Source organism: Ailuropoda melanoleuca, chromosome 4, assembly GCF_002007445.2.
Source record: "Ailuropoda melanoleuca isolate Jingjing chromosome 4, ASM200744v2, whole genome shotgun sequence".
Lineage (NCBI taxonomy): Eukaryota > Metazoa > Chordata > Mammalia > Carnivora > Ursidae > Ailuropoda > Ailuropoda melanoleuca.
In genome coordinates, this window is record NC_048221.1 from 109,872,406 (window position 1) to 109,894,588 (window position 22,183).

Sequence of the window (22,183 nt, forward strand, 5' to 3'; positions counted from 1 at the left end):
ACCCCCTTACCCAGCCCCCCCCGCCGCTGCGCCCGCCGCGCGCCCGGGCGAACTAGGCCTCCCTCACAGGGCAAAAGGAACGAGCCCAGGAAGGCGCGGCGGCCTGACGCCGAGTGCCCCTAACTGGCCGACCCCGAACTCGTCTCACAATCTAACAGGCTTTTCATCTCTTTGCAGCAACCGCTGAGGAAGAGTCCCCTTTGCGGAGAGAGTCGGTCATGGCACAGCCGCGGGGATGGGCCCGCAACCGCTGCAAGCGGCGTTCGTAGGCTCGGGCCGCGAACCCGACGGGCCGACGGCCCCTCAGCCCCGTTGGCCTCCTGCCTCCTTGGCGTCCTCAAGCCGGCGCCAGGGTTCGTAGTGTAGAGAGCCTGGGAAGCAGAGAGGTGGGCGGCTCAGTCACAGCAGCAGGTAAGGTCCCGGGCGTTCCGCGTCCGCCACATGCACGGCTCGCCTACAACCTACCCCCTTCGCGGCCCCCCGGGCCCTGATTGGAGGCGGCCCGGACTCCTCGGTGCTGATTGGCGCTACCAAGGACTCGTCACTTCTCCTTCCCGCCTCTTCGCGCAGCGTGCCGGGCCCCTGGCTAGCAAGGTAGGTGGCGCACCAGAGAGCTAGTCAAGGGCGCCTCAGAGATTGACCCGTAGACCCTGCTGCCGCCGCCGCCGCCGCCATATTCCGGCCACCCGACCCCATCCCGCGGAGGGGTGCGACCAAGTGCCACTTAGGTTCCTGCGCGGTGCTCAATTGGTCGGAGAGACGGGGGAGCCTCGCCCCTTTCAGTAATTTGAGTGTAGGGTGATGGGGTCTCGGCATTTCCTCTGCGGGGTGCTGAGGGTGTCCAGGTTGGGGGGGAGGGCGGGGGCGGGACGATGTAGACGCCTTTGGTGAATGGAGACCCTGCTGAGGCCTAGAAGTAGCTGCAGTCAAAACCTTCGATCTCTCCAGCCGGCTCTCCCACAAGCGCCCTTAATAACCAGGGTACCGAGACGGTCTCTGAGGATCGGAGTCTTAGCACTCATCTCTCCGCGAACCCCACGTCGCTAGAGTGGGCAGTTGTGGCATCCTTATAGCCCAGGACACTCCAGAGAGCTGCGTGGGCAGGTGGCCTTTCGCAGGCTGGAAATGCGGAAACCTCTCAGTAAAAGGGCAGCAGAATGGAGTTACTTAGGGCAGATGCCTCAGTTCGGCTAGTAGCTGTCCCACGCCTTTTGACTCAAAGGTGCCAGCGTGAGAAGGTAAACAGGTTTCCTGAAAGCTACTTTTCAACTCCCATGAGCACCCTAGCTAAACGACCTCGAAGGACATTAAATTATTATTCTGTACCCAATATCGTTGAAGTGAAACTGTTGGATGTCCAGTAGGAAAACCTTACACTAAATTGTTTCCTTAATTTTTTACACTTATATTAAGTATCTTACGGACAAGAAAAAGTCTCATAAAAGGACGTCTTGGTAAAAAAAAGTAGTTGTGCTCATTCCAAGACAGCGCATTTAGAAATTTTACCCTTACTTTAGCCATTTGAGCAATTGTAGATGTTCTTAATAAACAGTATTTCTCCAAAAAGATTAAAAAATCAAGCTTTACTAGAAGCTGAAATTTAGATCTGTCCAGGCTGTCTGATTTTACTCTGGGGATTCCTATTGATATTTATTTTTCCCTTGAAAGAAAGTAAGGAGAAGGGGTATATAACAGAAAATAGTATTTGAAGCTTTGTTGAGTCAGGCTTTTCTCAGTGATGGCCAGAAGGAAGGTAGGGGAAGAAAGGTTGAACTTTCCTTCTGTCTTGCTTCCCTTGAGTAAAAGTTTAGTACTTCTACTGGTTTGGGGGTTTTTGTGGTTTTTTTTTTTTTTTCCCTGTTTTTGTTTATCAAAATATATTCTCAGGAACTCCTCTAATCTGGCCATTTTTCTCTATCTCTACTGCCTTTTTTCCTTCAGTACATAAACACAAGTCCATCTTCAAAAAAGCTTTGAAAAAAAGGACTCCTCCTCTTTCCAGATACCACCTATCTATCTTTCTTTACACAGCTATGATTTTGTTTTTTAAAAGGATGGCATAAATAAGCCTGCTGTCTCCACTTCTGTACCCACTTATCAATTCTTCCTCTTTAGAATTTTATAAATCAGTTTCTTCTACACCATTCTCTCTTCCACTTTTTTGTTTAGGCCCTAACAATATTCTGTAGCCTGATCTCCCTTCCAATCTATTATCAACAAACTGTTTTTGCTTGTGTATCTCCAGAACAAGTTGAAAAACTTTATTCCCTTTGTATATTTTTAAATTGACCCAAAATTCCTCATCATGAGCTTGTCTTCTGTAAGCTAGGTTCTGCCTTTCAGACCCACCGAAATAAAAAGTTGAATAGGCCCAGCAATAATTCATTAGTAAGACGGAAGTGGTACACCCAGAATTGGGTATGAACAGGATCGGGGCACAAGTAAGCTATACCAGCAGGTGGCCTAGACATCCATATTATCCACCATTTGTGGACCAATGCCTCTCCATCAGCCCATACGTATGGCTGCATAGGAAGTGGTGTCCCGGGGCGCCTGGGTGGCACAGCGGTTAAGCGTCTGCCTTCGGCTCAGGGCGTGATCCCGGCGTTATGGGATCAAGCCCCACATCAGGCTCCTCCGCTGTGAGCCTGCTTCTTCCTCTCCCACTCCCCCTGCTCGTGTTCCCTCTCTCACTGGCTGTCTCTATCTCTGTCAAATAAATAAATAAAATCTTTAAAAAAAAAAAAAAAAAAGGAAGTGGTGTCCCTTTATGACCAGCTGACAAAGGACGAAAAAAAGCAAAACTTGATTTGCAGATAGGTCAGAATGGTGTGTGGGTACAAGCAGAAAATGAACTGTGGCTGTACTGTAGCCCCACCCTGAGGTGATCTTGAAAGACAGTGGCCAGAGAAATTCTCCCAATGGATAAATCTTCTCGATGGCACACCTGGCCATTCACGTTGTGTGGAAGGAAATGTAGCCATAGTTAGAATATATATGGACCGGCGGTTGGCTTGGCTGGTTGCCTGAGGACGTAGCAGGAGAAAGATTAGAAAGATGAAGGATTAGAAGGTCTGGGAGAGAGGTATGTATGTGGATGGACTATGTGAGTGGGCATGAAATGTGCAGATGCCCACCCGAGAGTATCTACCATGAAAAAGGCACTAAACAACAAGTAGAAAGAATGACTCACCAGTTGATGTCAGATGTTATCAGCCACCTCAGTACCAGCACAATGGGCATGTGAATGGCGCAGCCACGGTAGCAGGGATGGGAGTAATACATGGACCCAAGAGCATGGGTTCCCACTCCAAAGGCTGATGCCACTGCTGAATGCCCAGCCTTGCAGCAATGAATCCAATGCTGAGCCCCCCAAATGGCAGTATTCCTCAAGGAGAGCAACCAGGTACTTGACAACATTGGATACTTTCCATCCTGGAAATGGCATCAATTTATTTTGACTAGAATTACTACATTCTGGGTGTGGTTTGCTGCTTCTGCCCGTGGGGCCTCAGCCAGCACCAGTATCTTCAGTGTTGACTGAGTGACCCATAAACATAGTATCCCACATAAAAATGCAGCAGACCAAAGGACCTATTGCACAGCCTTGGGGGTGGGAGAGTGGCACATGACCATGGGATCCACTGGCCTTATCACATTCTGTACCATCCAGATGCCAGCATGAACAGAGAGAAGGAATGGCCAGTGAAGGCATAGCTGAGGTTCCAGCACAGAGATGGTACCAACTAAGGATGGGCTACCACCTTCCATGACACAGTGTACGTTCTGTCAACAGTCAATATGGTGCTATGTGCCAATAAGAATAGATAGGTCCAGGGAGCAAGGGGTGAAAATCGGAGTGGCTTCACTTACCATTAAGCCCAGTGATCCCATTGGGTATTTCTGTCACTGCAACTCTGAGCTTTGAGGATTTTGAGGTCCTGGTTCCTAAAGTGGAAGTCTTTTCATCAGGGGCTATAGCAAAAATCCCATTGCACTTTAATTTACAAGTGCCACCAGGCACTTTGAGCTCTTCATGCCAAGGGACCAGCAGGCAAGAAGCAGGATGTCACCATCTTGGCAGCAGTAATTGACCCTGATTATCAGAAAGAGCCAGGGCTGCAGTTACACAATGGGAGCAAAGAGGAAGATGTTTTTGGCACCCAAACAGTCCAGCTGGCTGTCTCTTTGTCATACCCTGGCTCAATTTTGATAGTAAATAGGGAAGTGCAGCAGCCAAGGACTGAAAAGGATATGGTGACCAGGCGCTCAGCAGAGGTGCTTCCTGAGGGTGAGAAGCACCTAAAATGGATGGTAGAGGAGGAAGATGACAACTTGGGGGCTCAAGACCAGCTGTTGTGGTGGGAGATGTGGCTCATCCTATTAACCATTTCCCCCAGAAAAATCAAGCTGCTCCCAAAACTTATACAAAGTGGATCTGAGTAGTAGCCATTAAGGAATATTGGATACCAAGATATGCCACCCAGGTCCACCTTCAGGATTGAAGGGCTTCTTTCCCCTAGGACTTCGAGTATGCTGGGGAACAGCCCTCAGTTATCAGCCCGCTTCAGGGATTGCCCTCAGGTGATAAGACCTCCTCACCCAAGGTAACACCTTCCTCTCTGGGGACAGCATGTATCCAGTGACTGGCTGAAGCTAGCATTTAAATGCCTGGTCCCCCCACCCCAATTCAGGACAACTCGAAAGGCTGTATCAGCTTCAGAACTCTGGGGAGTCAGCTAAGGCCTTTACACCCCACCTTCTCCCTCTAACCAGGACTACTACTTCCTTCCCTTCCTCCATAGGTGTTGAACCTGAGAACACTCCCAATACCACATGCTAATCTTCATCTTTCAGTCTGCTGCCCAGGGGACCCAACCTGAAAGACCCTCTGTCATCAAGCTCAAATGAGTATGTCTGTCCAGAGAACTGGTACTGGAAGTCAGGTCATGGGCTCTCCCTGCCTGGAAAGTGCTATGGGCACTGCATACTCCCCTCCAGTTGTCTTTCTCTGGCATCCCTTAGCAGATGCCCTTGTCCTCTGACCTGCCCTTCCTCATGGCAAGTTCCTCATGCAGCCTCCAGGTCCTACACTGGACATCATCTCTCCGGTTTGGGGATCTGGCAGAAGTAGGAAGCACCAATTTATTGACTTAGCAGCATATGTAAAAGTCATTTCTTAGGCCTTGTACCTGAGGATAGGCATTCCCCAGAGAATTAAATGGGCCCGCTATAAGTTAATTAGGCTTTGATGCCCATGCCCTGATCCCTTTTCCCCAAGTACTTGGAAAGTAAGTTTTCTGAGCCTGATGCAAACCTGGACTCCCAACTGTCATGCCAAGAGGCAGCAGTAATTGCCTTCTCTTCCCTTCAAATTGGTATGTAACCCAGGGGCGCCTGGGTGGCGCAGTTGTTGAGCATCTGCCTTTGGCTCAGGGCGTGATCCCGGCGTTCTGGGATCAAGCCCCACATCAGGCTCTTCCGCTGGGAGCCTGCTTCTTCCTCTCCCACTCCCCCTGCTTGTGTTCCCTCTCTCGTTGTCTGTCTCTGTCAAATAAATAAATAAAATCTTTTTTAAAAAAATGGTATGTAACCCAAAGCTCTGTTCATCTATTATTCAGAACAGAAAGCACTGACAGTATTCATCCACTTACTCATACATATGTGCAGTCTTCTCCTAGCAGGCAGTTTCCCCTAATTCACAACTTAGGAACAATTCATCTGTCTTTGTTATCAAGGATAGAGCTGTATATGAAACCGCCAGGCCAAAGACACCTCACGTTAGCTCTTCCAGAACCAGATCAAAATCCCTTGGATAAAAGAGACTCATCCCAGTCCTTAAACGAGATTAATGCGAGCCTAGGGCTGCTGTTGGCCATCTTCACCACCTCTGGGGAGAGACTGAGCCCATAAGCAGAACAGAGAGAGAGAGAAATAGTGTTGTGACGTCATCATTTGAGCACCTGGATCCAGCCAGGTCACCTTTTCGGTTATGGAAAACAATAAATTCTATTTAATTAAGATATTTCTGTGTTAAGAGTTATGTATCCTGCAGCTTTAAGTATTCTGACGATACCTTTACATTCCAGGACCTCGTGGGTTGGGTCCATCCACCTTATCACTCCCCTCCAGTGGGTTATCACCACTGCTCAAAACACACTCACTGTCTTCCAAAGCCTTTCCTTCTCTTTCCTGCTTTCACACCATTGAGTACATTATTCCCTCGTGAAAGCCTACCCATTCTTCAAGGCCCATATTAAGTCTCTCCCCCTTCATGAAGTCTCTCCCCCTTCATGAAGCCTTCCTGGACCATTACAATCTCAAGGAGCATCAAGTGCCCTTATCAGGTCTCTGCCTTACAGATTTCCTCTTCCTTGACAGCTGGACTGGAAGGCCCTTGAGGGCAAAGACTGTATGTGTTAATAAATTTGCATCCAGGAATAGTGTTTCTAACAGGAGACCTATGGTAGGAAAGTCAAATCCGTAACTGAAGTGTGTGTCCATCCACAAAAGTCACTGGGTAATTCCTCTGAGGAATGGTGTCAGAGGGGATTTCAGGGTTGTCTGTGCTGTTGGCTTGCTGGTCATCCTTCTCCCTGTCTCTTATTTCCTGCTGCTGCTCCCCGTTGTCCAAACCCCACCAGAGATCAATGTCAAGACATTCAGACTTCCTTATTTTAAGATGAGGAACTCCCACAGGGCACAGTCCATTCCTTTCCTCTCTGTCCTTCACTCCCCCTGAGCCCCAGCATCAAGCCTTTTTTCCTATTTTCATTTGATACCTTTTTCATAGACATAACAATGTGTCATTGTGACCTTCACAATCATATGGGTGAGAATAAATGATTACTTTCAAAAAAAATAAATTTGCATCCTTCACAAAGCATGTTATGTTCATTGTATTTGGTGAGTGAACACTGCATAAGAAAACACGACCCCCTGGTCCTAACGAACTTAAAATGTGAAAAACAAGACAGAAAGCCTGTCAACTTAATAGTGTGTGTGTTCAAGTGGACACATGCACAGATTCCTCTCACCACTCTACTAGAGCACAAAGAAGCAAACCGGTGGGAAAGAATGAATAAGGGAGAGCCCTCCCCTTTTTAAAACAAAACCCACCTACCACCCCAAGGTTATTCCAGAAGGAAACACCCTGCCAGTAGTGGTGGCACTAGAAATCTAGGTGAGAAAACCCCAAGAGGAAGGTAAAACCAAGGTGGAGGACTGAGTTTCAGTGTCTAGTCAGACCACACCATGAAGGGAAGATCTTTTAAAGGGCTAGCTGCCATTTTTTCTACAGAGACAAAAAGAACAGGAAGCTTCCAAACAGGGCTGCCTATAGGCCCTGTGCCTTCAGCCCCATTCTCAGAGCCATACAAGCCCTTAAATAAGATGGAACCACAGATGTTTCTTTTAAAGTTTTTCATTACCAAACTCTTTAGACACATGGTTGGGGTGAGGGGCCTCTATCTCTCCTTGAACTCATCTTACAAAGCCCCTCACCATCCACTGTGCTGTTTTCCCACTGAGCTGAGTGGGCAGACAAGGCCAACATAAATCCTTCGGCTTTTTTTTTTTTTTTAAGGTTTTATTTATTTATTTGAGAGAGTGAGCAAGCAAGAGAGCACGAGCAGGGGGAGAGGGAGACGTAGACACTTAACCAACTAAGTCACCCAGGCATCCCCTTAAATCCTTCAGCTTTAATACACCACTGACACTGAAATCTCTCCTGAGGAAACCACCTCCTCCCCCTGCCCACAGCAGAAAAGCCAAGCATTTTCCCCAAAGTGAAGAACTGATATCTTAATTCTCAAAGTGTATCTCTAAACAGAGTGCCTTCACTTTGGTTACCCCAATCAGAGAGGAGACATTTTCTCCCCTCCATGCGCCTCCCAACCACATTAAAAATGCCACTCCCGGGGTGCCTGGATGGCTCAGTCAGTAAGTGTCTGCCTTCGGCTCAGGTCATGGTCCTGGGGTCCTGGGATTGAGCCAGACATCAGGCTCCCTGCTCTGAAGGGAGCCTCCTTCTCCATCTCCCTCTGCTTGTGCTCATGCTCTCTCTCTCTCAAATAAAATCTAAAAAAATAAAATAAAATGCCACTCCCACAAAAAATGCAGGGGAGACTTTAGGCTATTTGAAACCAAGGGCCAAAAAGTGTATTCATTCCTTTGTCTCCCCACAGAACCTTGAGACCTATGAATTTAGTGGCTGATGGAATGGACATTTATGGGTAAGCTGTCAGCTGAAGATTCTCTAGCTATTTTAAGAAAACTGCTCTCCCCCAGGATGCAACCACCTCTTCTTCGGTTCCCCAAGGTTCTCTCCTTGCTGCCCTTCACACCCTGCATCTTCTCATCCGTGAGCCCCTCTAGGCCCGCACTGCTGGCTCTGCCTCCATGTCATGAGACGCCAGGTCCTGGGAGCCAAGTGACTGCTCTCTTCTTCCCCTTCTGCCAGCTTCCAGGGCCCCACACCACTTCCCGTTTCCCATACCCTCAGACCCAGGTGACTGTCACCAGTCATTAAAATCAACCTGGGTCCCTCCTTTCTCTTCTCAAAACCTATCCAGGATTCCCCACTGCTTATAGTGCTCAAATGGGCCCTCTCACCTTTCTAGCCTCTTCTCACCACATCCTGGCCTTCAGTTGTGCTTCTGCTCTTGCAATTCCCTCAACGGAGTTCCCCACACCCTGCCTCCAAACCCCCCACTGCAAGCCTGGCTCAAGCTTCCTCCTTCACGAAGCCTTTCGTAATCACTCAGGTCACAACCAGCCTCCCCTCTTGGCACAGCTCTTTCCCCAACTGTCCATTAAACCACTTACTTCACTGCCTTTTTTGTGAACAAGTCCATTTCCTGAACTAAGAATATAAAATCCTTGGCGAAAGGGCCGCTGGTCATCACATTTCTTCTCCCGGTGCCTAAAAGTGCCTCGTATACAAAACAAGGCGCCGTTCGTAAATGTCTGAAATGAAATGAAAGGAGAGAGAACACATTCCTAGCTCTCAAGAAAGATGGATACTCTTCCAAAGAATAAAAAAAAGAACACCTGAATGGGCTGCTCCTCAAAGAGAGCCCTAAGCTCGTTTACCATGATACCCATTTGGGGCCCAGTGTGTCGGCTGAATGAGGGGGAAGTGGGTAACCACGTGAGGCACGGACACTAAAGGCTCTTCCACAAGTTACGCCCCTGGAACTGTCTCCACTCCCAGGCCTCTCCCTGCAGGTAATCATTCCCTGTGCTTTCAAAAGAGCAGCTCCTTCTGCAAGTCCTAGCTCTGAAGAAGTCTGTTTCTTCCCACACCGCGGCTGGAGTTCGGAGGCAGCTTTCTCTTCCGCAGCTAACTAGCAGCTGCAGACAAGAGCTCAGGGTTTGAAGTCAGGGACTTGGGCTGGAGGCATCTACTGGTCCTAGGCTTGGGACCCTGGTGTGGAAGTTGTCAGGATTAGGAGGGTCTTAGAGGTGGAAGTGACTTGCATGGCGTAAGCACATGCAAGTCCCCCCCACTTTCTTTTTTAAATTACACACGCCATCAATTTCTCCTCCTTCTCTAAGTGGAAGGGAACAGACCAAATCAGGGAAATTGTGACAGAAAAATGACAGGGAGCCATTGGCATTTACATTCTTATTTGTAATTTGTTTTTTTTTGTTTTGTTCTGCTTTTTAATTTTTTTTTCCTAGAAAAAAAAAAACACAACCAGGGGAGTTTATATGACAAACTATCAGCGTCAGGATGGCAGGGGAAAAGAGAAAGGCCAGAGGTATGGGGAGCTAATAAAAAGTGGGTTCCGAATCACGTGGAACGGTCCACAGGGACATGTCTGGGTCCTCATGAGATGACTGGTCACTTTGGCATGCGTGTTTGGTGCCTGCTGTCTTGGTCGGCCTGCTTAGACACCCACGGTCAGAGAGAGCTGGCCACACCCTCGAGATCAGCCAAAGGCAAACTCAGACTTTACAGAAAGACATAAGACTTAATTTAGCTCCTTGGCTTTGTGCTCAGGTATCATACTGCAGTCTTTCTTGCCTAAGAGAAGAGTCTGGAAGAGTGTGAGAGTCACCCTGGGACACACTTCGGCATCACAGTGAACTCCTGGCAGCCGCTCACTCATGCACAGACATGGTATTCACCTCCCACACAGGCATCTGTGCAGACATCCCCAGGCAGACTAGCTGAAGAAGGATGAGGGACGAGACAGTCCCTTTCTAGCCACAATTCAACAGTGGTATCCATTCTCCAGTCTTGCTCTGTCTATTGCCTGTGAAAGGAAATTGCGATCCAATCTGCTTTTCAGCTCAGCACTGGACACTGATTTCAAAGAAGCTTGGCCATCTGGATCCACACTGAAGGTCTCTCAAGTTTCTCCCACTTTGTGCCCCAGATCTCAGGGCAAAGTATTCAGCCAGACCCAGAGCCATGTGTGGCAAACGGGATCGTCAGTGATGGCTGCGCAAGAAAGAGCCAGTAGCGTACTGCAAGACCAGAGTACATTCAAGAAGAGAGGAGGGACATGCAGCAAGCTATTGCCCCAAGTCACAGTCTAGGGCACACACTGAGCTTCTGAAGGACACAGCCAGGTCTGCTAGTCTGACGGGGGTGGTTCAGACACCTCACGCAATGGGACCCCACTGGCTGTGGTTCCTATGTGGAGAGTGGCGCGTTTCCTGCCCCGCTGTGGCTCCTGTTCCTGCACGGAGGCCAGGTTACATCTCAGTGCCACAGTCCTGAGGAGCACCACGCTGGCCAGCCAGCCAGGCCACAGTCCTCAGCCCCTCAGGGCCGACAGGGCTCTGGGTTCCACAGGAAGGGCCCGGGGAGGGATCAAGGGAAGAGGCTGCATTCTGCTGGGAGAGGTTCGGGAAGGAGCTGCCTGGAGGGGAGCTGTGGCCCAAAACACTGCTGAGCCAAAAGGAATGGGATAAATGTCTGAAAAAACGACAATAGTCTTGTCGCTAGTTTAAAAAGAGTATTGTTGCTGTTGGTTGGTTTTGTTTTTTCCTTCTAAAACCACTCACATTTTAAAAGGTGAAGGGGCTAGCGAGACTTGGCGCCCCCTCACTCTGATCCTTTATGGGCACCAGGGCGCCTCAGGCCCATGCCAGCTGCTGCTCTCTTTGCCTGGGCTCCAGCCATCCAAGCAAGGGCAGGGCGGGGAGAGCACCGGCTCTGCTTCCCAATAGCAATTCCTTCTTCCCATAAAACCAGAACATGTGATGGGAAGTCCAAAGACTAAAGTGCAGAGAATTCCATGGAGCAGGCAGCCCGGGGCTGCGGCGCTCCAAGTAGGAATGGGGGTTGGGGATCAGTCCAGGGCTAGAGCGGTGGGACAAACACTGACTGTTATGAAGTGAACCTACAGGGCCCAGTCTCCTTTCCCTTTGGACCTGCTGACACTTCTATCTGGGAGTGCCTACCGTCAGCAGCTCCCCAGGGAAAGTCCCAGTTTCAAAGCTATGGCCCATGAAGGGAGAAAACTTGTATGACCATCCCTGGTTGGTAAGGACTAGTGACCGCGAAGGGACAGGAAGGTGACAAGAGGGGGAAACAGTGCATTATATAAAATCAGTGAATCCCAGGTTTTGAGAGCAGGGATACATGAACAACCCTAAAGGCAGAGTCTCTCCTGGGAAGGTTTGGTGAAATGGTCAGGATCCTACCAGTGAGGCCTGCTGGGGAGAGGAGCTCCTCTGGATGTGAGAGGTGCTGCAGAGTGGGGAGGGGCTGCTGCAGAAGAAAGCCCCTGGCTGGCATTAGGGTGTGTAGGCCGGGGGCGGCTGGAATTGGTTGATGACCTCATACTCTGCTGGGTAGGGCTCGTTCTCCTCCATCTCGGAGAGCAGCTCCAGGGCCTGCTCCTCCTCCTCCGTAGGGTAGTGGCGCAGAAGGTTGGCTGCCGTGGCCAGGATTGAGGCTCCACCAGCTCCTGCCACCAGGTAGAAGCTAACAGCAAAGGTGACATAGACCTGGGAACCGTGGTACTTCTTATGTTGCTGCTGCTGGGCCAGGATGAGTTCGGAAGCCCAGTAGGAAAAGCCAATGACAGTGGCACACTGCAGGACTGGGGGACAGAGAGACAGCAGAGAAGGGGAGTTAGCAGGCACCCTGCAGCCGGGATGCTTAAAGAACTAACTGAGCCTCTCTCCCCAAACCGCATTCCCAGAGAACCTGCCTGGCCCCAGGCCCTGTGATGGGGAGTTTTCTTGGCCATGGGATTCTCAGCGGGGTCTGGGGCCAGAGTCTCTGTCTCAAGAATTTGGAATTGGGATACCAGGCTGCTAGAAGTCACTGGGTGCTTGAAAGGGACAGACCAGGTCATGCAGTTTGGAGGCTGGAGTCAGCACCACCACAAGTCAAATCAACACACCAGCCCAGTCAGGAGGGAGAAGATAAGCTGCATCTAAGCAGAGAAAGGGGGTGTGCAGGCAAGCAGGAAGGAGAGAATCCGATGAGACTATGCATTCCAGGGGAGACACAGTGAGACACCTGGTTCCTTCCCCGCTCGTTCTGGGCCCCATGAGCCCAGCTGAGCTTCAGCTCCAGTTCTTAGCACTGAGATTTCTTGTGTAATATTAACAGTATTCCCTCTCTACAGCTGGGCTGAGTGGGTTTGTGGTCCTGGCAGGCATACGTGCAAATGAGAAAAGCAAGCTGCTATCACAGTCCATTGCTTTGTGAAAGGCTAGAGCTTAAATGAGCATCTGGAATGGTGTCTGCTCACACAAGCCCCTTCATCCCCACCTGCAACTCCAGACAGGGTGCCTCCACCCTGTGGCAGTTCCTTCGCCAGGGTGAGCAGGCCCACGCTTACCTGTAAGGATGTGGGCGAAGGCATAGCGACGGGTGATCTTCAGAGCTGGATGCTTGGGTCCAAAGACATCTAGGAGGAACGCAGAGAGACTACACAGGATGCCCAGGAAGCAGAAGGCGGCAATGACCCGCAGGAGCAGTACGGTCTGGGGGTTCATGCAGAAATCTGTAGGGGGAGAACCAAATCGTCAGGGCCCAGGCAACACCCTGCTGCAGGAAGTCCTCCCGCCGGGAAGAGCCTGTCCCCCTCCACCACAGTGCTGGGGAACCAGGGGAGCGCTGGGGGCAGCAATCTCGGCTCCTGTTCCCAGCTGGCCTGCAGAGGAGATAAACCACAGACAGGCTCCCAGGCGCCTCAAGTCCTTCTTCCATTTTCAACAAAATCACTCTAAGTGCAGGGCTCCACTTCCTTGTACTTGCCACACTCTGCTAACCATCTGTAAAGACCCTGACAGTTAGCCTGACATGTTAGCCCACTCTGCTCAAGCGTGCTTTAGGCAGCCAGGAAAAGCCCACTGACTTCTGAGCCTCATGAGACAGCCACAGAGGCCGATTAATGCTGACTGTCTATCTGGTCACTCATTCAGTCCCTTGTTCAGAAAGAAGTTGAAGCAATTTAGAGAAGCATAGAATTAAAAGTGCTGAATAAATTAGGAAAGATGATAGACTAGACCTTCACATTTATTTTTTCTCCCTCCTTGCACCCTACTAAAACAAAAGAAAAAAAATTTAAGGCATAAACCCACACAAAGAGGAAAGGGGCAAAACAAAATTCTGGAAACTGGAAATTAAACGGGGTTGGACCTACTTAGAATGGACTTAACGGACTAGATAAGCCCAAATGTAAGCCAGAAGTGGGAAAAGATAAGTGACTACACCACCAGAGCCTGACAGACTCAGAAACTGACAGCCCCCAATACCTTCTAAAATGAGGGTGGGGGTGCCTGGGTGGCACAGCGGTTAAGCGTCTGCCTTCGGCTCAGGGCGTGATCCCGGCGTTACGGGATCGAGCCCCACATCAGGCTCTTCCTCTATGAGCCTGCTTCTTCCTCTCCCACTCCCCCTGCTTGTGTTCCCTCTCCCTGGCTGTCTCTATCTCTGTCGAATAAATAAATAAAAAATCTTAAAAAATAAATAAATAAAATGAGGGTGAAGCCATGCTCTACCACAATGAGGGCATGAACCAAGAAAAAGGAAGGGTCTCCAACGGGAGACCCAACATACGGAGAGTTCCCAGGGTCAAGGAGAAGAGAGGTCCCAGGATGACAACCGTACACCAGACACACAGAGCGAACTTCTAAGGCTTTTAACACCTTCTTCTTTTTTAAAAGAAAATTCATCTAGACAATACTGTCAGTCCCGTTTTGTATCTGTGTAAACTAGCAGCGCTCCCAGAAACACACAGACAGAATAAAGGCTGATCCAAAAAGAAACCATTTAAAGCTTTGATAAAGAGAAATGGGCCTTAACTTCCTCTTTTTCCTCTAGTCCAGCCATGGGCAAGTTCTTACATTGAGGCCATGGGTTGTCAACTGATTTAGGAAAATTTGGAAAGGGCTGGCAGTACTTAGACTGTAGGCTCCTTTCCTGGGTCCTGATCTCAGGCTGAGAGGCTGTGGGGTCACGGTCACCACTCTAGTGTGCATGAAAATCACAGGTGCTGGCTGACAGCATGTTCCCAGGCCCCGGAGCTTCTGAGCTCTCCACCTGAAGCAGGGCCTAGGAGTCTGGATTTTAGCAAGCAGCCCATGGTAATTCCCATGCAAGCGGGCCAAGCCTTACGTTCCAAGAAACACTGATCCTGAACCTAGAGGAAAGCAGAGTGTTGAAAAAAAGTCCAAGAACCTGGAGAGGGGACCTGAACCCCACAAAACGGGCTCAAACCAACGGGCACTGATATCACTGGGTCTTGGGCAGAGAGTCTGGCCTCCCAAACTGAAGAACCAGACCAGATATCAAAAGACTCTGGGCCTTTGTGACAGCATGCATTCCCTGCCTCAGGCTCAGAATTCACCAGGCAGATGTTGGCTGAGCCCACACAGGACTCCTATGCCTCGATCTGGCTGCAGGTCACCCGCTAAGCTGCCCCAGAGCTATCTGTCACTCTCTTGTCAGCTAACCATCTGTTTTGGGCCCAGTCATCCAGCCTGGGAAACTGTCTGCGGCCAAGAGGCTTGCCTGTGTGTTACCACTGCCAGCAACCAGGGCCAGGCTTCACTTAACCCAGCCCTGCAGAGCCTAAGAAAGCTGGCCTGAAGGAGTCTAGAAACCTGGGGCCTCACTGAAAGAAAAGCTCCGGGAGGCAGACAGTGTTTCCTGCCTTTATTTGTATATTGTTAAAAGCTCCCTGAGATAGTTCATCTTGGGCTCCACATGGCACGTAGCAGGGACAGGGCGGGACGAGTGTTCCAGCACATCCCAGAATAGCCTGAGCGCAGCAGGGTGGAAGGGCTTACATCACACTGCGCTGCGCGGGCTGTGTTCTGATTCCGGCCGCGTTACTTCACGGGGGCCAGGTACTCTGAGTGCTGCTTTAATGGTGGTTCTCAAAAATCAACTAAATGTTAACAATTACTTTTCCCCCCAAAGACTGATTTATTTACGAGAGAGAGAGAGAGAGAGAGAGAGAACGCACACGCGTGGGGGGCGGGGGTGGGCAGAGGGAGAGAGAGTCCCAAGCAGACTCTGCGCCGAACATGGAGCCCGATGTGGGGCCCATCTCAGGACCCTGAGATCACAACCTGAGCTGAAACCAAGAGTAGGAGGTAAACCGACTGCACCTTCCAGGCGCCCCAACAATTAGTTTTAACTGAAAAAAGTAATACCCCAGGGCTTCAGACACTTTCTTCAGCAGCAGAGGGAGTACAGGATGTTCATTTGATTACCATCCTTAAAAATGTACATTTATTATATATACTCCAATGTGTCTTATGTTTCCTAATACTCTTAGTTCAATAATAAGGAAAACCTGCACATGGTAAAAAGCTTCAGGGAGGACCTTCCTCCCTTTCCAAAAGTCCAACTGCCCCTCCCAAGAGACAAACATTGTTGGTCGTTTCCGGTGTACCCCTCCAGGAATAGCATGTGCACACAGATGGGTCGAATGTTATTTTAGTTGGGGCGCCTGGCTGGCTTAGTCAGTACAGTGTGTGACTCTTGATCTCGGGGTCGTGAGTTCCAGCCCCATCTTGGGCGTGGAGCCTACTTAAAAAAAAGATGTGATTTTAGTTAAGCCTCACTCCACTCTGGAGGATCCATCACACAGCTCAGACGAGGACTCAAAGACTCCGGGAGGTTAAGCGACTTCCTCCAGGTCACAGAGGGAGTTAAGACTCCAAACCCGCACCAGGCTCCCTTGCATCATCTTGATGCTCGGAATCACCAAGCACCAGACTTAGATGTTTCATTGTTCCCTGATGGAGATGATCAATCAAATCCTAAAGAGCTGTATTTGAATGAAGGTCAAAAGTGAGTATGCGTGCTGTCAGAGTCATCCTCAGAGCCAGCAGCTGCCAGCTCACTAGGGAACAGCTGGAAGCATGAAATCTCTTCTAGGCCAGAAAGGTTTGGATGATTAAGCCAAGAAAAGTGCTCACACTGGGAATTTACTGGGCAAAAACCTGCTTGGTGTGGTCTAGGCTTCTGCGGCCATCAGAGTCTGGCTCTTAGAAGCAGTGGGGACACCAGAAAGGCACCAGACTTGGCACCAAATCCTAGATGGACCACAGACTACGTTACCTTGAGCAAGTCACTTGACTGCCCTGCTCTCTCATCCAGCAGATGAAAGCCTGCTCCCCATACACAGGGGCGTGCTGACAGAGTCAACTCACACCGTGCCAGGAATGAGCCCGCAGAGCTTGCCACTAGCCCGCTCTCTCAGCACGCCACTGGTACAGCTGGGCCACAGTGGTGTCATCCCTGGTGTGCCTTTCCTCCTTCCGCCAGTACTTCGTCTGCACACATCAGCCAGTGTGGGCCAGGCTGATGTGTGCAGAGCCTATTAAAGCCAGACTAAGAATCTGCCCCACCAGAGTGATGATGTGGTACAGAGAAGGCGCTTTTGACCCAAAATTCAAATGGGTTTTGTTTCAACACGACTGCCTTTCTCCATTCCAAAGCTGTGAGGGAACCCTCAGGCTTGGTGGGGAAGCCAAACATAAAATTCCCTTGGAGGCAGCCTCTCATCAGAGGGTCTCAGAGCACACAGAGAAGCCAGGCCGAGTTAGCCCAGACACACCCAGAACCCAGCTCTGACTCTCCTAGGGTCAGGCTCTCAACATCCGTTTCTCTCTCCCCTGCCAGACATCAGTGCGGCAGGAGAGCAACAAACACCCACCGCCTCGAGGGCTGCTAAAGGGGAACAAAACTCCAAGTGTGATGTGTGTATTACCTGCGGCGAGAAAGGTCACACTGGGCAAGGTCCTAATGTTAAATTCAAACAAGTGGGGCAGTGTACTACACTCTGGTAAGACACAGAACACATCCCATTCTCCAGTTGTGCTGTTTATTTTGGTCATTATTGCTGACTATCCCCTCCAGTCACCAGGGAAGAAGGCAGCTGCTGTGTAATAGGATCCCAAGGAATTGACTTTGCCCAAGGTCACTGGTGAGTCACCAGGCTGGATTTGTTTTGAAGGCCCTGGCTCTTCCTGTCTACCTGCCCAGTGCTCTCACCCCCTGCTGACCCACACAGGCTGCAGGCAGGAAGGGTAAAGCGGCTTCCGGACAGTTCCCTTCTTCTGTCTCATCTCCCCTCCCTTCGCCCCTCACTGGAGTACCTGTGAGTTAGAGACCCTTCCCCATGGCCCAAATCCTTCTCAGCGCTCATCCATCCCACCTGCATAGCCCACTGGGACATTTTGGCTTCCAGACAGGTTTTTGACACAGGACTCCAACAGGGTCCTCTAGTGCCTGGCTGGGTATCACCACAGACACCAGAGGTCCTAGCAGAGCTGCCTCTGGGGACAGGCCCCGCAGGGCAGGTGCTAGGAGTGCCAGCTGCATTAGTCACCACCCAGCAGGCACACTGGCCCTTCCTGGAAGGGCCTTCCATTTCCAGTGGCTTGTTGTCAACTGCGATTCATTGACTTCAAATACCAAACTTCCTCATTCTCCAAAGATGCTTCCTGAAATTGTTGTCGGAGCTGCCCTTTGCTGGCCACACTTGATAGAGAGGGATTGGGGCTCAGAAGGAACAATTATCTGGGGCCCCCCTGCTTAGGGCCACTAGCAGTCTGAGCGTATCTCTGGACCTGGGCCCAGGGTGAGGAGCTGTGTGAGAAGCAGGCACCCCCTGGGGAGTGGAAGCATTCAGGACCAAATCTTTTGAGCCAGCCAGCATTTGCTAAAGCCTTCTGGGGCCCTGCAAATCCCAGCGGGAGGGTGAGAGGCTTTGCCTCGGGATCACCAACTTGAGCCAGAATGTTGAGGCAATGAGGGATAAGAAGCACAGCTTTGGCTGGGCTTGTGAGAAAAACTCCACCAGAATGGGGAAATAAGCAGCCTTGGACAACTCTGACAGAAGGAAAAAGAAACCTAGAGCGCACTGAGGTGCGATGGTAAGAGTGGAGTCCACGCCACACACACCAGCCATTTGCCTCCGAGCCCGTGATACCTGACCTCCCTGAGCCTATGACCTTCATGAAGTGGAGATGGGGACAGCACCTACCAAATAAAGGTATTTAGGAGAAACTAAAGCCAGACATGGAGTGTGCTTCGCACAATGCCTGGCACTCAGGCAGGGGGCTGAGAAACAGGAAGACACTGCTCGAGGCCTGCCAGCCCTGCCCAGCCCCCTTCACCTGCAGAGACCTGAGAGGTCTGTTTTTCCTCTGTAACATCTATTGCCATCAGATCTGTGCCCCAAAGCTCTGCTCCCTCCTGAGATAGAAAACACCCCAGGCGGGGCGCCTGGGTGGCACAGCGGTTAAGCGTCTGCCTTCGGCTCAGGGCGTGATCCCGGCGTTATGGGATCGAGCCCCACATCAGGCTCCTCCGCTAGGAGCCTGCTTCTTCCTCTCCCACTCCCCCTGATTGTGTTCCCTCTCTCGCTGGCTATCTCTATCTCTGTCAAATAAAGAAATAAAATCTTTAAAAAAAAAATTAAAAAAAAAAAAAAAGAAAACACCCCAGGCTTCCATGTCAGGACACGGGTTTGGCCCTAAGGATCAACATAATCACACAGGATAGCTCGTGTCTAAAGGCCCACTGCATAGCAAAAACCCAACAGGTACAGAGTAAAGGAAGAGAAGCTATCAGGGACCTAATTTCTTGCCTTCCTCTGTCATGGTTTGTGAGGTACCACTGTCACCTCTTTTATTAATGAACACCCGTGTGTTCCTAGCTTGCAACAGCCAAGAAGACGGCCACAGAAAAGCAGGTCGAAACTATCCATGGGTTGGGGCGCTTGGGGGGCGGAGCATCCGACTCTTGGTTTCAGCTCAGGTCATGACCTCAGGGTTGTGGGCCTGAGCCCCCTGTTGGGCTCCACGCTCAGTGCAGAGTCTGCTTGTCCCTCTCCTTCTGCCCCTCCCCCCTCAAATAAATAAAATCTTTGAAAACACACACAAAAAACTATCCACAGATTAAGATCCCTAAAGACATGAATAAATGTAATATAAAGATTAAGGCAACATGCTTTATAAAAAACAAAATCTGGCTTAAAAAACTTCTTAAAAAGGGCAAATATCACATAAACAAAGAAGAACCTGCATGAAGACTTTATTTTTATTTTTCGAATGCCTTTGACAACGGTGCACTCCAAAGTGGAATACTCGTGAAGTCATTCTCCATGACGCTGAAGTAAAGCAAAGGTTAAAAAGCATACGAGACAGCATCATTTTATACTGGAGTCAACAGACACGAGAAACCTCAGCTATGCCCCGAGCTCTGTGGCCCTGGACAGATCACTTCACTTCTCTGAGCCACAGCTTCCTGGACCTCTGAAATAAGAACACGGGATCAGAGTGCCTCCCCCTCCATCACACGAATTTTGTGAGCCTCCCCAGGAATGATCTGAAAGGGAGAAGCACCATAAACTCTCTGCCAGTTGCAGGTGATACCACATTCTTGAAACACTGCAACAGCAAGGGATCAATGCCAAAGACCTGGATAAAGTGGTGGAAAGGCAGCAGCTGTGCTTCAAAGAAGGCAATTTGCTGAGGGAAAAACCATCCAGACTCCACGCAAGCTTGATGGCCTTTCTCCCACCAGCTACAGGCCAGACAAAAGCTGCATGTCACAAAGCCCCCGGCATTGTGTGTGTAACTTGGGTCTTAATGAGCCAAACCACCAAAGTCCATCATCATGATGAAATCTGGAAAGAAACCAGACACTCCCATCCTGTTCTCTACAAAATTATCCTAAAGCCTTAAAAACTCAGAGATGCAAAACAGCAAGAGAACTCTTAGAGAAAGGCAACATTAGGCTACAAGGTCAGGGTTTTTCAGACTAGACCCACAGAAGTGGTATATAATCCAAAGCACAGAAGGGAATTCGACCTTTTCACCAAATCCCAGTGCCTGAATCCTTAAAGAGGCAATGTGAAGATATCTAACACTTCTGGTACATGGGGCAGTAAACATTTGGAATGCATCACAACCCGGGGGTGGTCCAGGGAGAAAATATGAAGACCTTCATAAATGGTTCAAAAGACCTTGGGGGTGATGAACTGTGCTGTTACTAAAGGCTTCTTGAGGTCCTCTGACCATTTTTTGGGTCAGGCATGTGCAGTCCTGCCCTCACAACACACATCCTTTACTCTTTACTGGAGACAGGACTGGGTAGGATGACCTATGGGGCTCCCTGGAACAGCCCCCCTCTCCCACCCCACCCCCATACTGGCCTCCTCTGTGCCCAGTAAAGAGAACAGTCCCTTTCTTCTTTTCTCTGCCTACCTAGCTAGGAAGCAGGATGATGAACAAAGCAACCTGACCTCGGTCAAGCCCACCTGTAAAGGTTCCAAGAGCCAAATTCCAGTTGTTTTACTGAGAGTGGCACTGGAACTGACTTCTGGTTATTGAAATGCCATAGATACCCTTTCTCTGTAGCAAAAATCCAATTATAGCAGAACTCCAAAATATCTTTTAAAGTCTAGCCACATTAAAAGTTCCTCTTCCTCCCTCCATCAGGCTACCCCAAAGAAATCTTTCTATATCCCATAGGTTTCTTAGAAGGGTGCAGCTAATTGTCATGCCTAGCACCTGTATCTGTTCTCGATATACAGCGCCCTTCCTTCGGCAGAATCCGAAAATAGCAGCAGTCCAGATTAGCATGGCGTGAGAAGTAGGTGCCTGGCTGAATAACATCAGAATTAATGAGGAGCCAGACCCCAAACAGAGCCACCTGGTGGGCATGAACACCCAGCAGGAATGGGGTTGTTTCCTTCAAGCCAAGTGCCTGCCCCTGGCTATCTCTGCTCCAGCCCGCACCATATTCCGCTCTCAGCCAAGGAGCCTCTATCTCTCAGGAAGAAGAGGGCCGGCGCGCAGCGCCCTCACCTTTCAGCAGGTCCGGGTGCACGTAGCCCAGCACGTCGGAGACCCCCAGCTCCTGGCGGGAACAGGTGCCACCGTGGATGTGCAGCCAGGCAGGCTCAGCGAGGGCAGTGCACAGCGCGGTGATGGACAGGGCACCCGGCAGAGCCGAGGCCAGGCTACGCTCCGGCTGCTTGGGCAGAGCGCTGCCTCCCGGGCTCCTCCGCCGGCGCCCGCCGGGCAGCCCTGCGCCTCCGGGGGCGTACATGCCCGGGGTCGCCCGCCGTCGCTCCGCGGTCGCTGCTGGTCGCCGCGGACCTCCGCAGGGCGCGCTGAGCCTGCCTGTCCCGGGGAGGAGAGCAAGGCGCTGGGTTCACAGGAGGGGAGGCCGGCACAGCGCTGTGAGGGCCCACAACGAGGACAGGGGGTGGGACCTGGGGCCAAGCACAGACAGGAGGGCTGGCTACCGATTCGAGAGACACCCGGCTCCGGGGTCTCGGCCAGAGAGTGCCGAAGGGTCGAGGATCAGACTGGGCCGCGGGGATCGGGGATCCGGGATCCAGGAACAGTGCTCTGGGGTGCGACCTGTGGCCAGAAAGGACCCTCCCTCACACCGACCCCTGTTCCTCACCGGTCAGCAGGCCGCAGGGCCGGTATGGCGCCGCTCCGTTCCGTCACGGGCTCCGCAGCTGCCTGGGACAGAGGGATCCCAGGCCCTAAACCCGCAACGACCGGACCGACCCGGGCCCAATCCACTTCCGGCTTCCTCCACCTCTGCCTCCTCCTCCTCCGGCGCCCCGCCCCGTCCCCCGCGCGCGTCACAGCCCGGGCGCGCCGCCGGCTCCCTGCGCAGGGCCTCACGGGACTGGTAGTTCGAGGCTGCCCAGCGGTGCTTGCC

The 22,183-nt window shown here is 50.9% G+C and overlaps 2 protein-coding genes across 4 annotated transcripts in view; both read right to left on the bottom strand.

Annotated features, from left to right (window-relative positions):
- Positions 1–3,285, bottom strand: part of STARD7 (StAR related lipid transfer domain containing 7) — a 27,812-nt gene extending 24,527 nt beyond the window's left edge. The window contains exons 1-3 of the mRNA XM_034657289.1: positions 3,194–3,285; positions 466–586; positions 285–371 (exon numbers count right to left, since the gene is read on the bottom strand). Of these exons, the coding sequence (XP_034513180.1) occupies positions 285–371; positions 466–586; positions 3,194–3,285 (300 nt within the window). The remainder of the gene's footprint in view (positions 1–284; positions 372–465; positions 587–3,193) is intronic.
- Positions 3,286–9,613: 6,328 nt separating this feature from the next.
- TMEM127 (transmembrane protein 127) lies at positions 9,614–22,079 on the bottom strand. 3 transcript variants are annotated; one of them, XM_034659582.1, is made up of 4 exons: positions 21,917–22,079; positions 21,310–21,627; positions 12,813–12,977; positions 9,614–12,062 (listed from the first exon to the last, which is right to left on the bottom strand). In XM_034659582.1, exons 2-4 carry the CDS (start codon positions 21,551–21,553, stop codon positions 11,755–11,757), a joined length of 717 nt encoding a protein of 238 aa, XP_034515473.1. In that variant the 5' UTR covers positions 21,554–21,627; positions 21,917–22,079; the 3' UTR covers positions 9,614–11,754. The 3 variants fall into 3 exon arrangements, with proteins under 3 accessions (XP_034515473.1, XP_034515474.1, XP_034515475.1); XM_034659583.1 differs by having other exon boundaries at positions 21,310–21,719; positions 21,917–22,074; XM_034659584.1 differs by having other exon boundaries at positions 21,310–21,684; positions 21,917–22,070.
- Between the last annotated feature and the right edge of the window lie 104 nt (positions 22,080–22,183).

Bases quoted from the DNA above. Each gene is read 5' to 3' on its own strand.
- TMEM127 (XM_034659582.1), bottom strand. From the start codon at position 21,553: ATGTACGCCCCCGGAGGCGCAGGGCTGCCCGGCGGGCGCCGGCGGAGG. The intron at 12,978-21,309 runs GTGAGGGCGCTG...CTCCCCCTACAG, and splicing joins GCACCCGGACCTGCTGAAAG to ATTTCTGCATGAACCCCCAG. The intron at 12,063-12,812 runs GTAAGCGTGGGC...TCTGTCCCCCAG, and splicing joins CTTCGCCCACATCCTTACAG to TCCTGCAGTGTGCCACTGTC.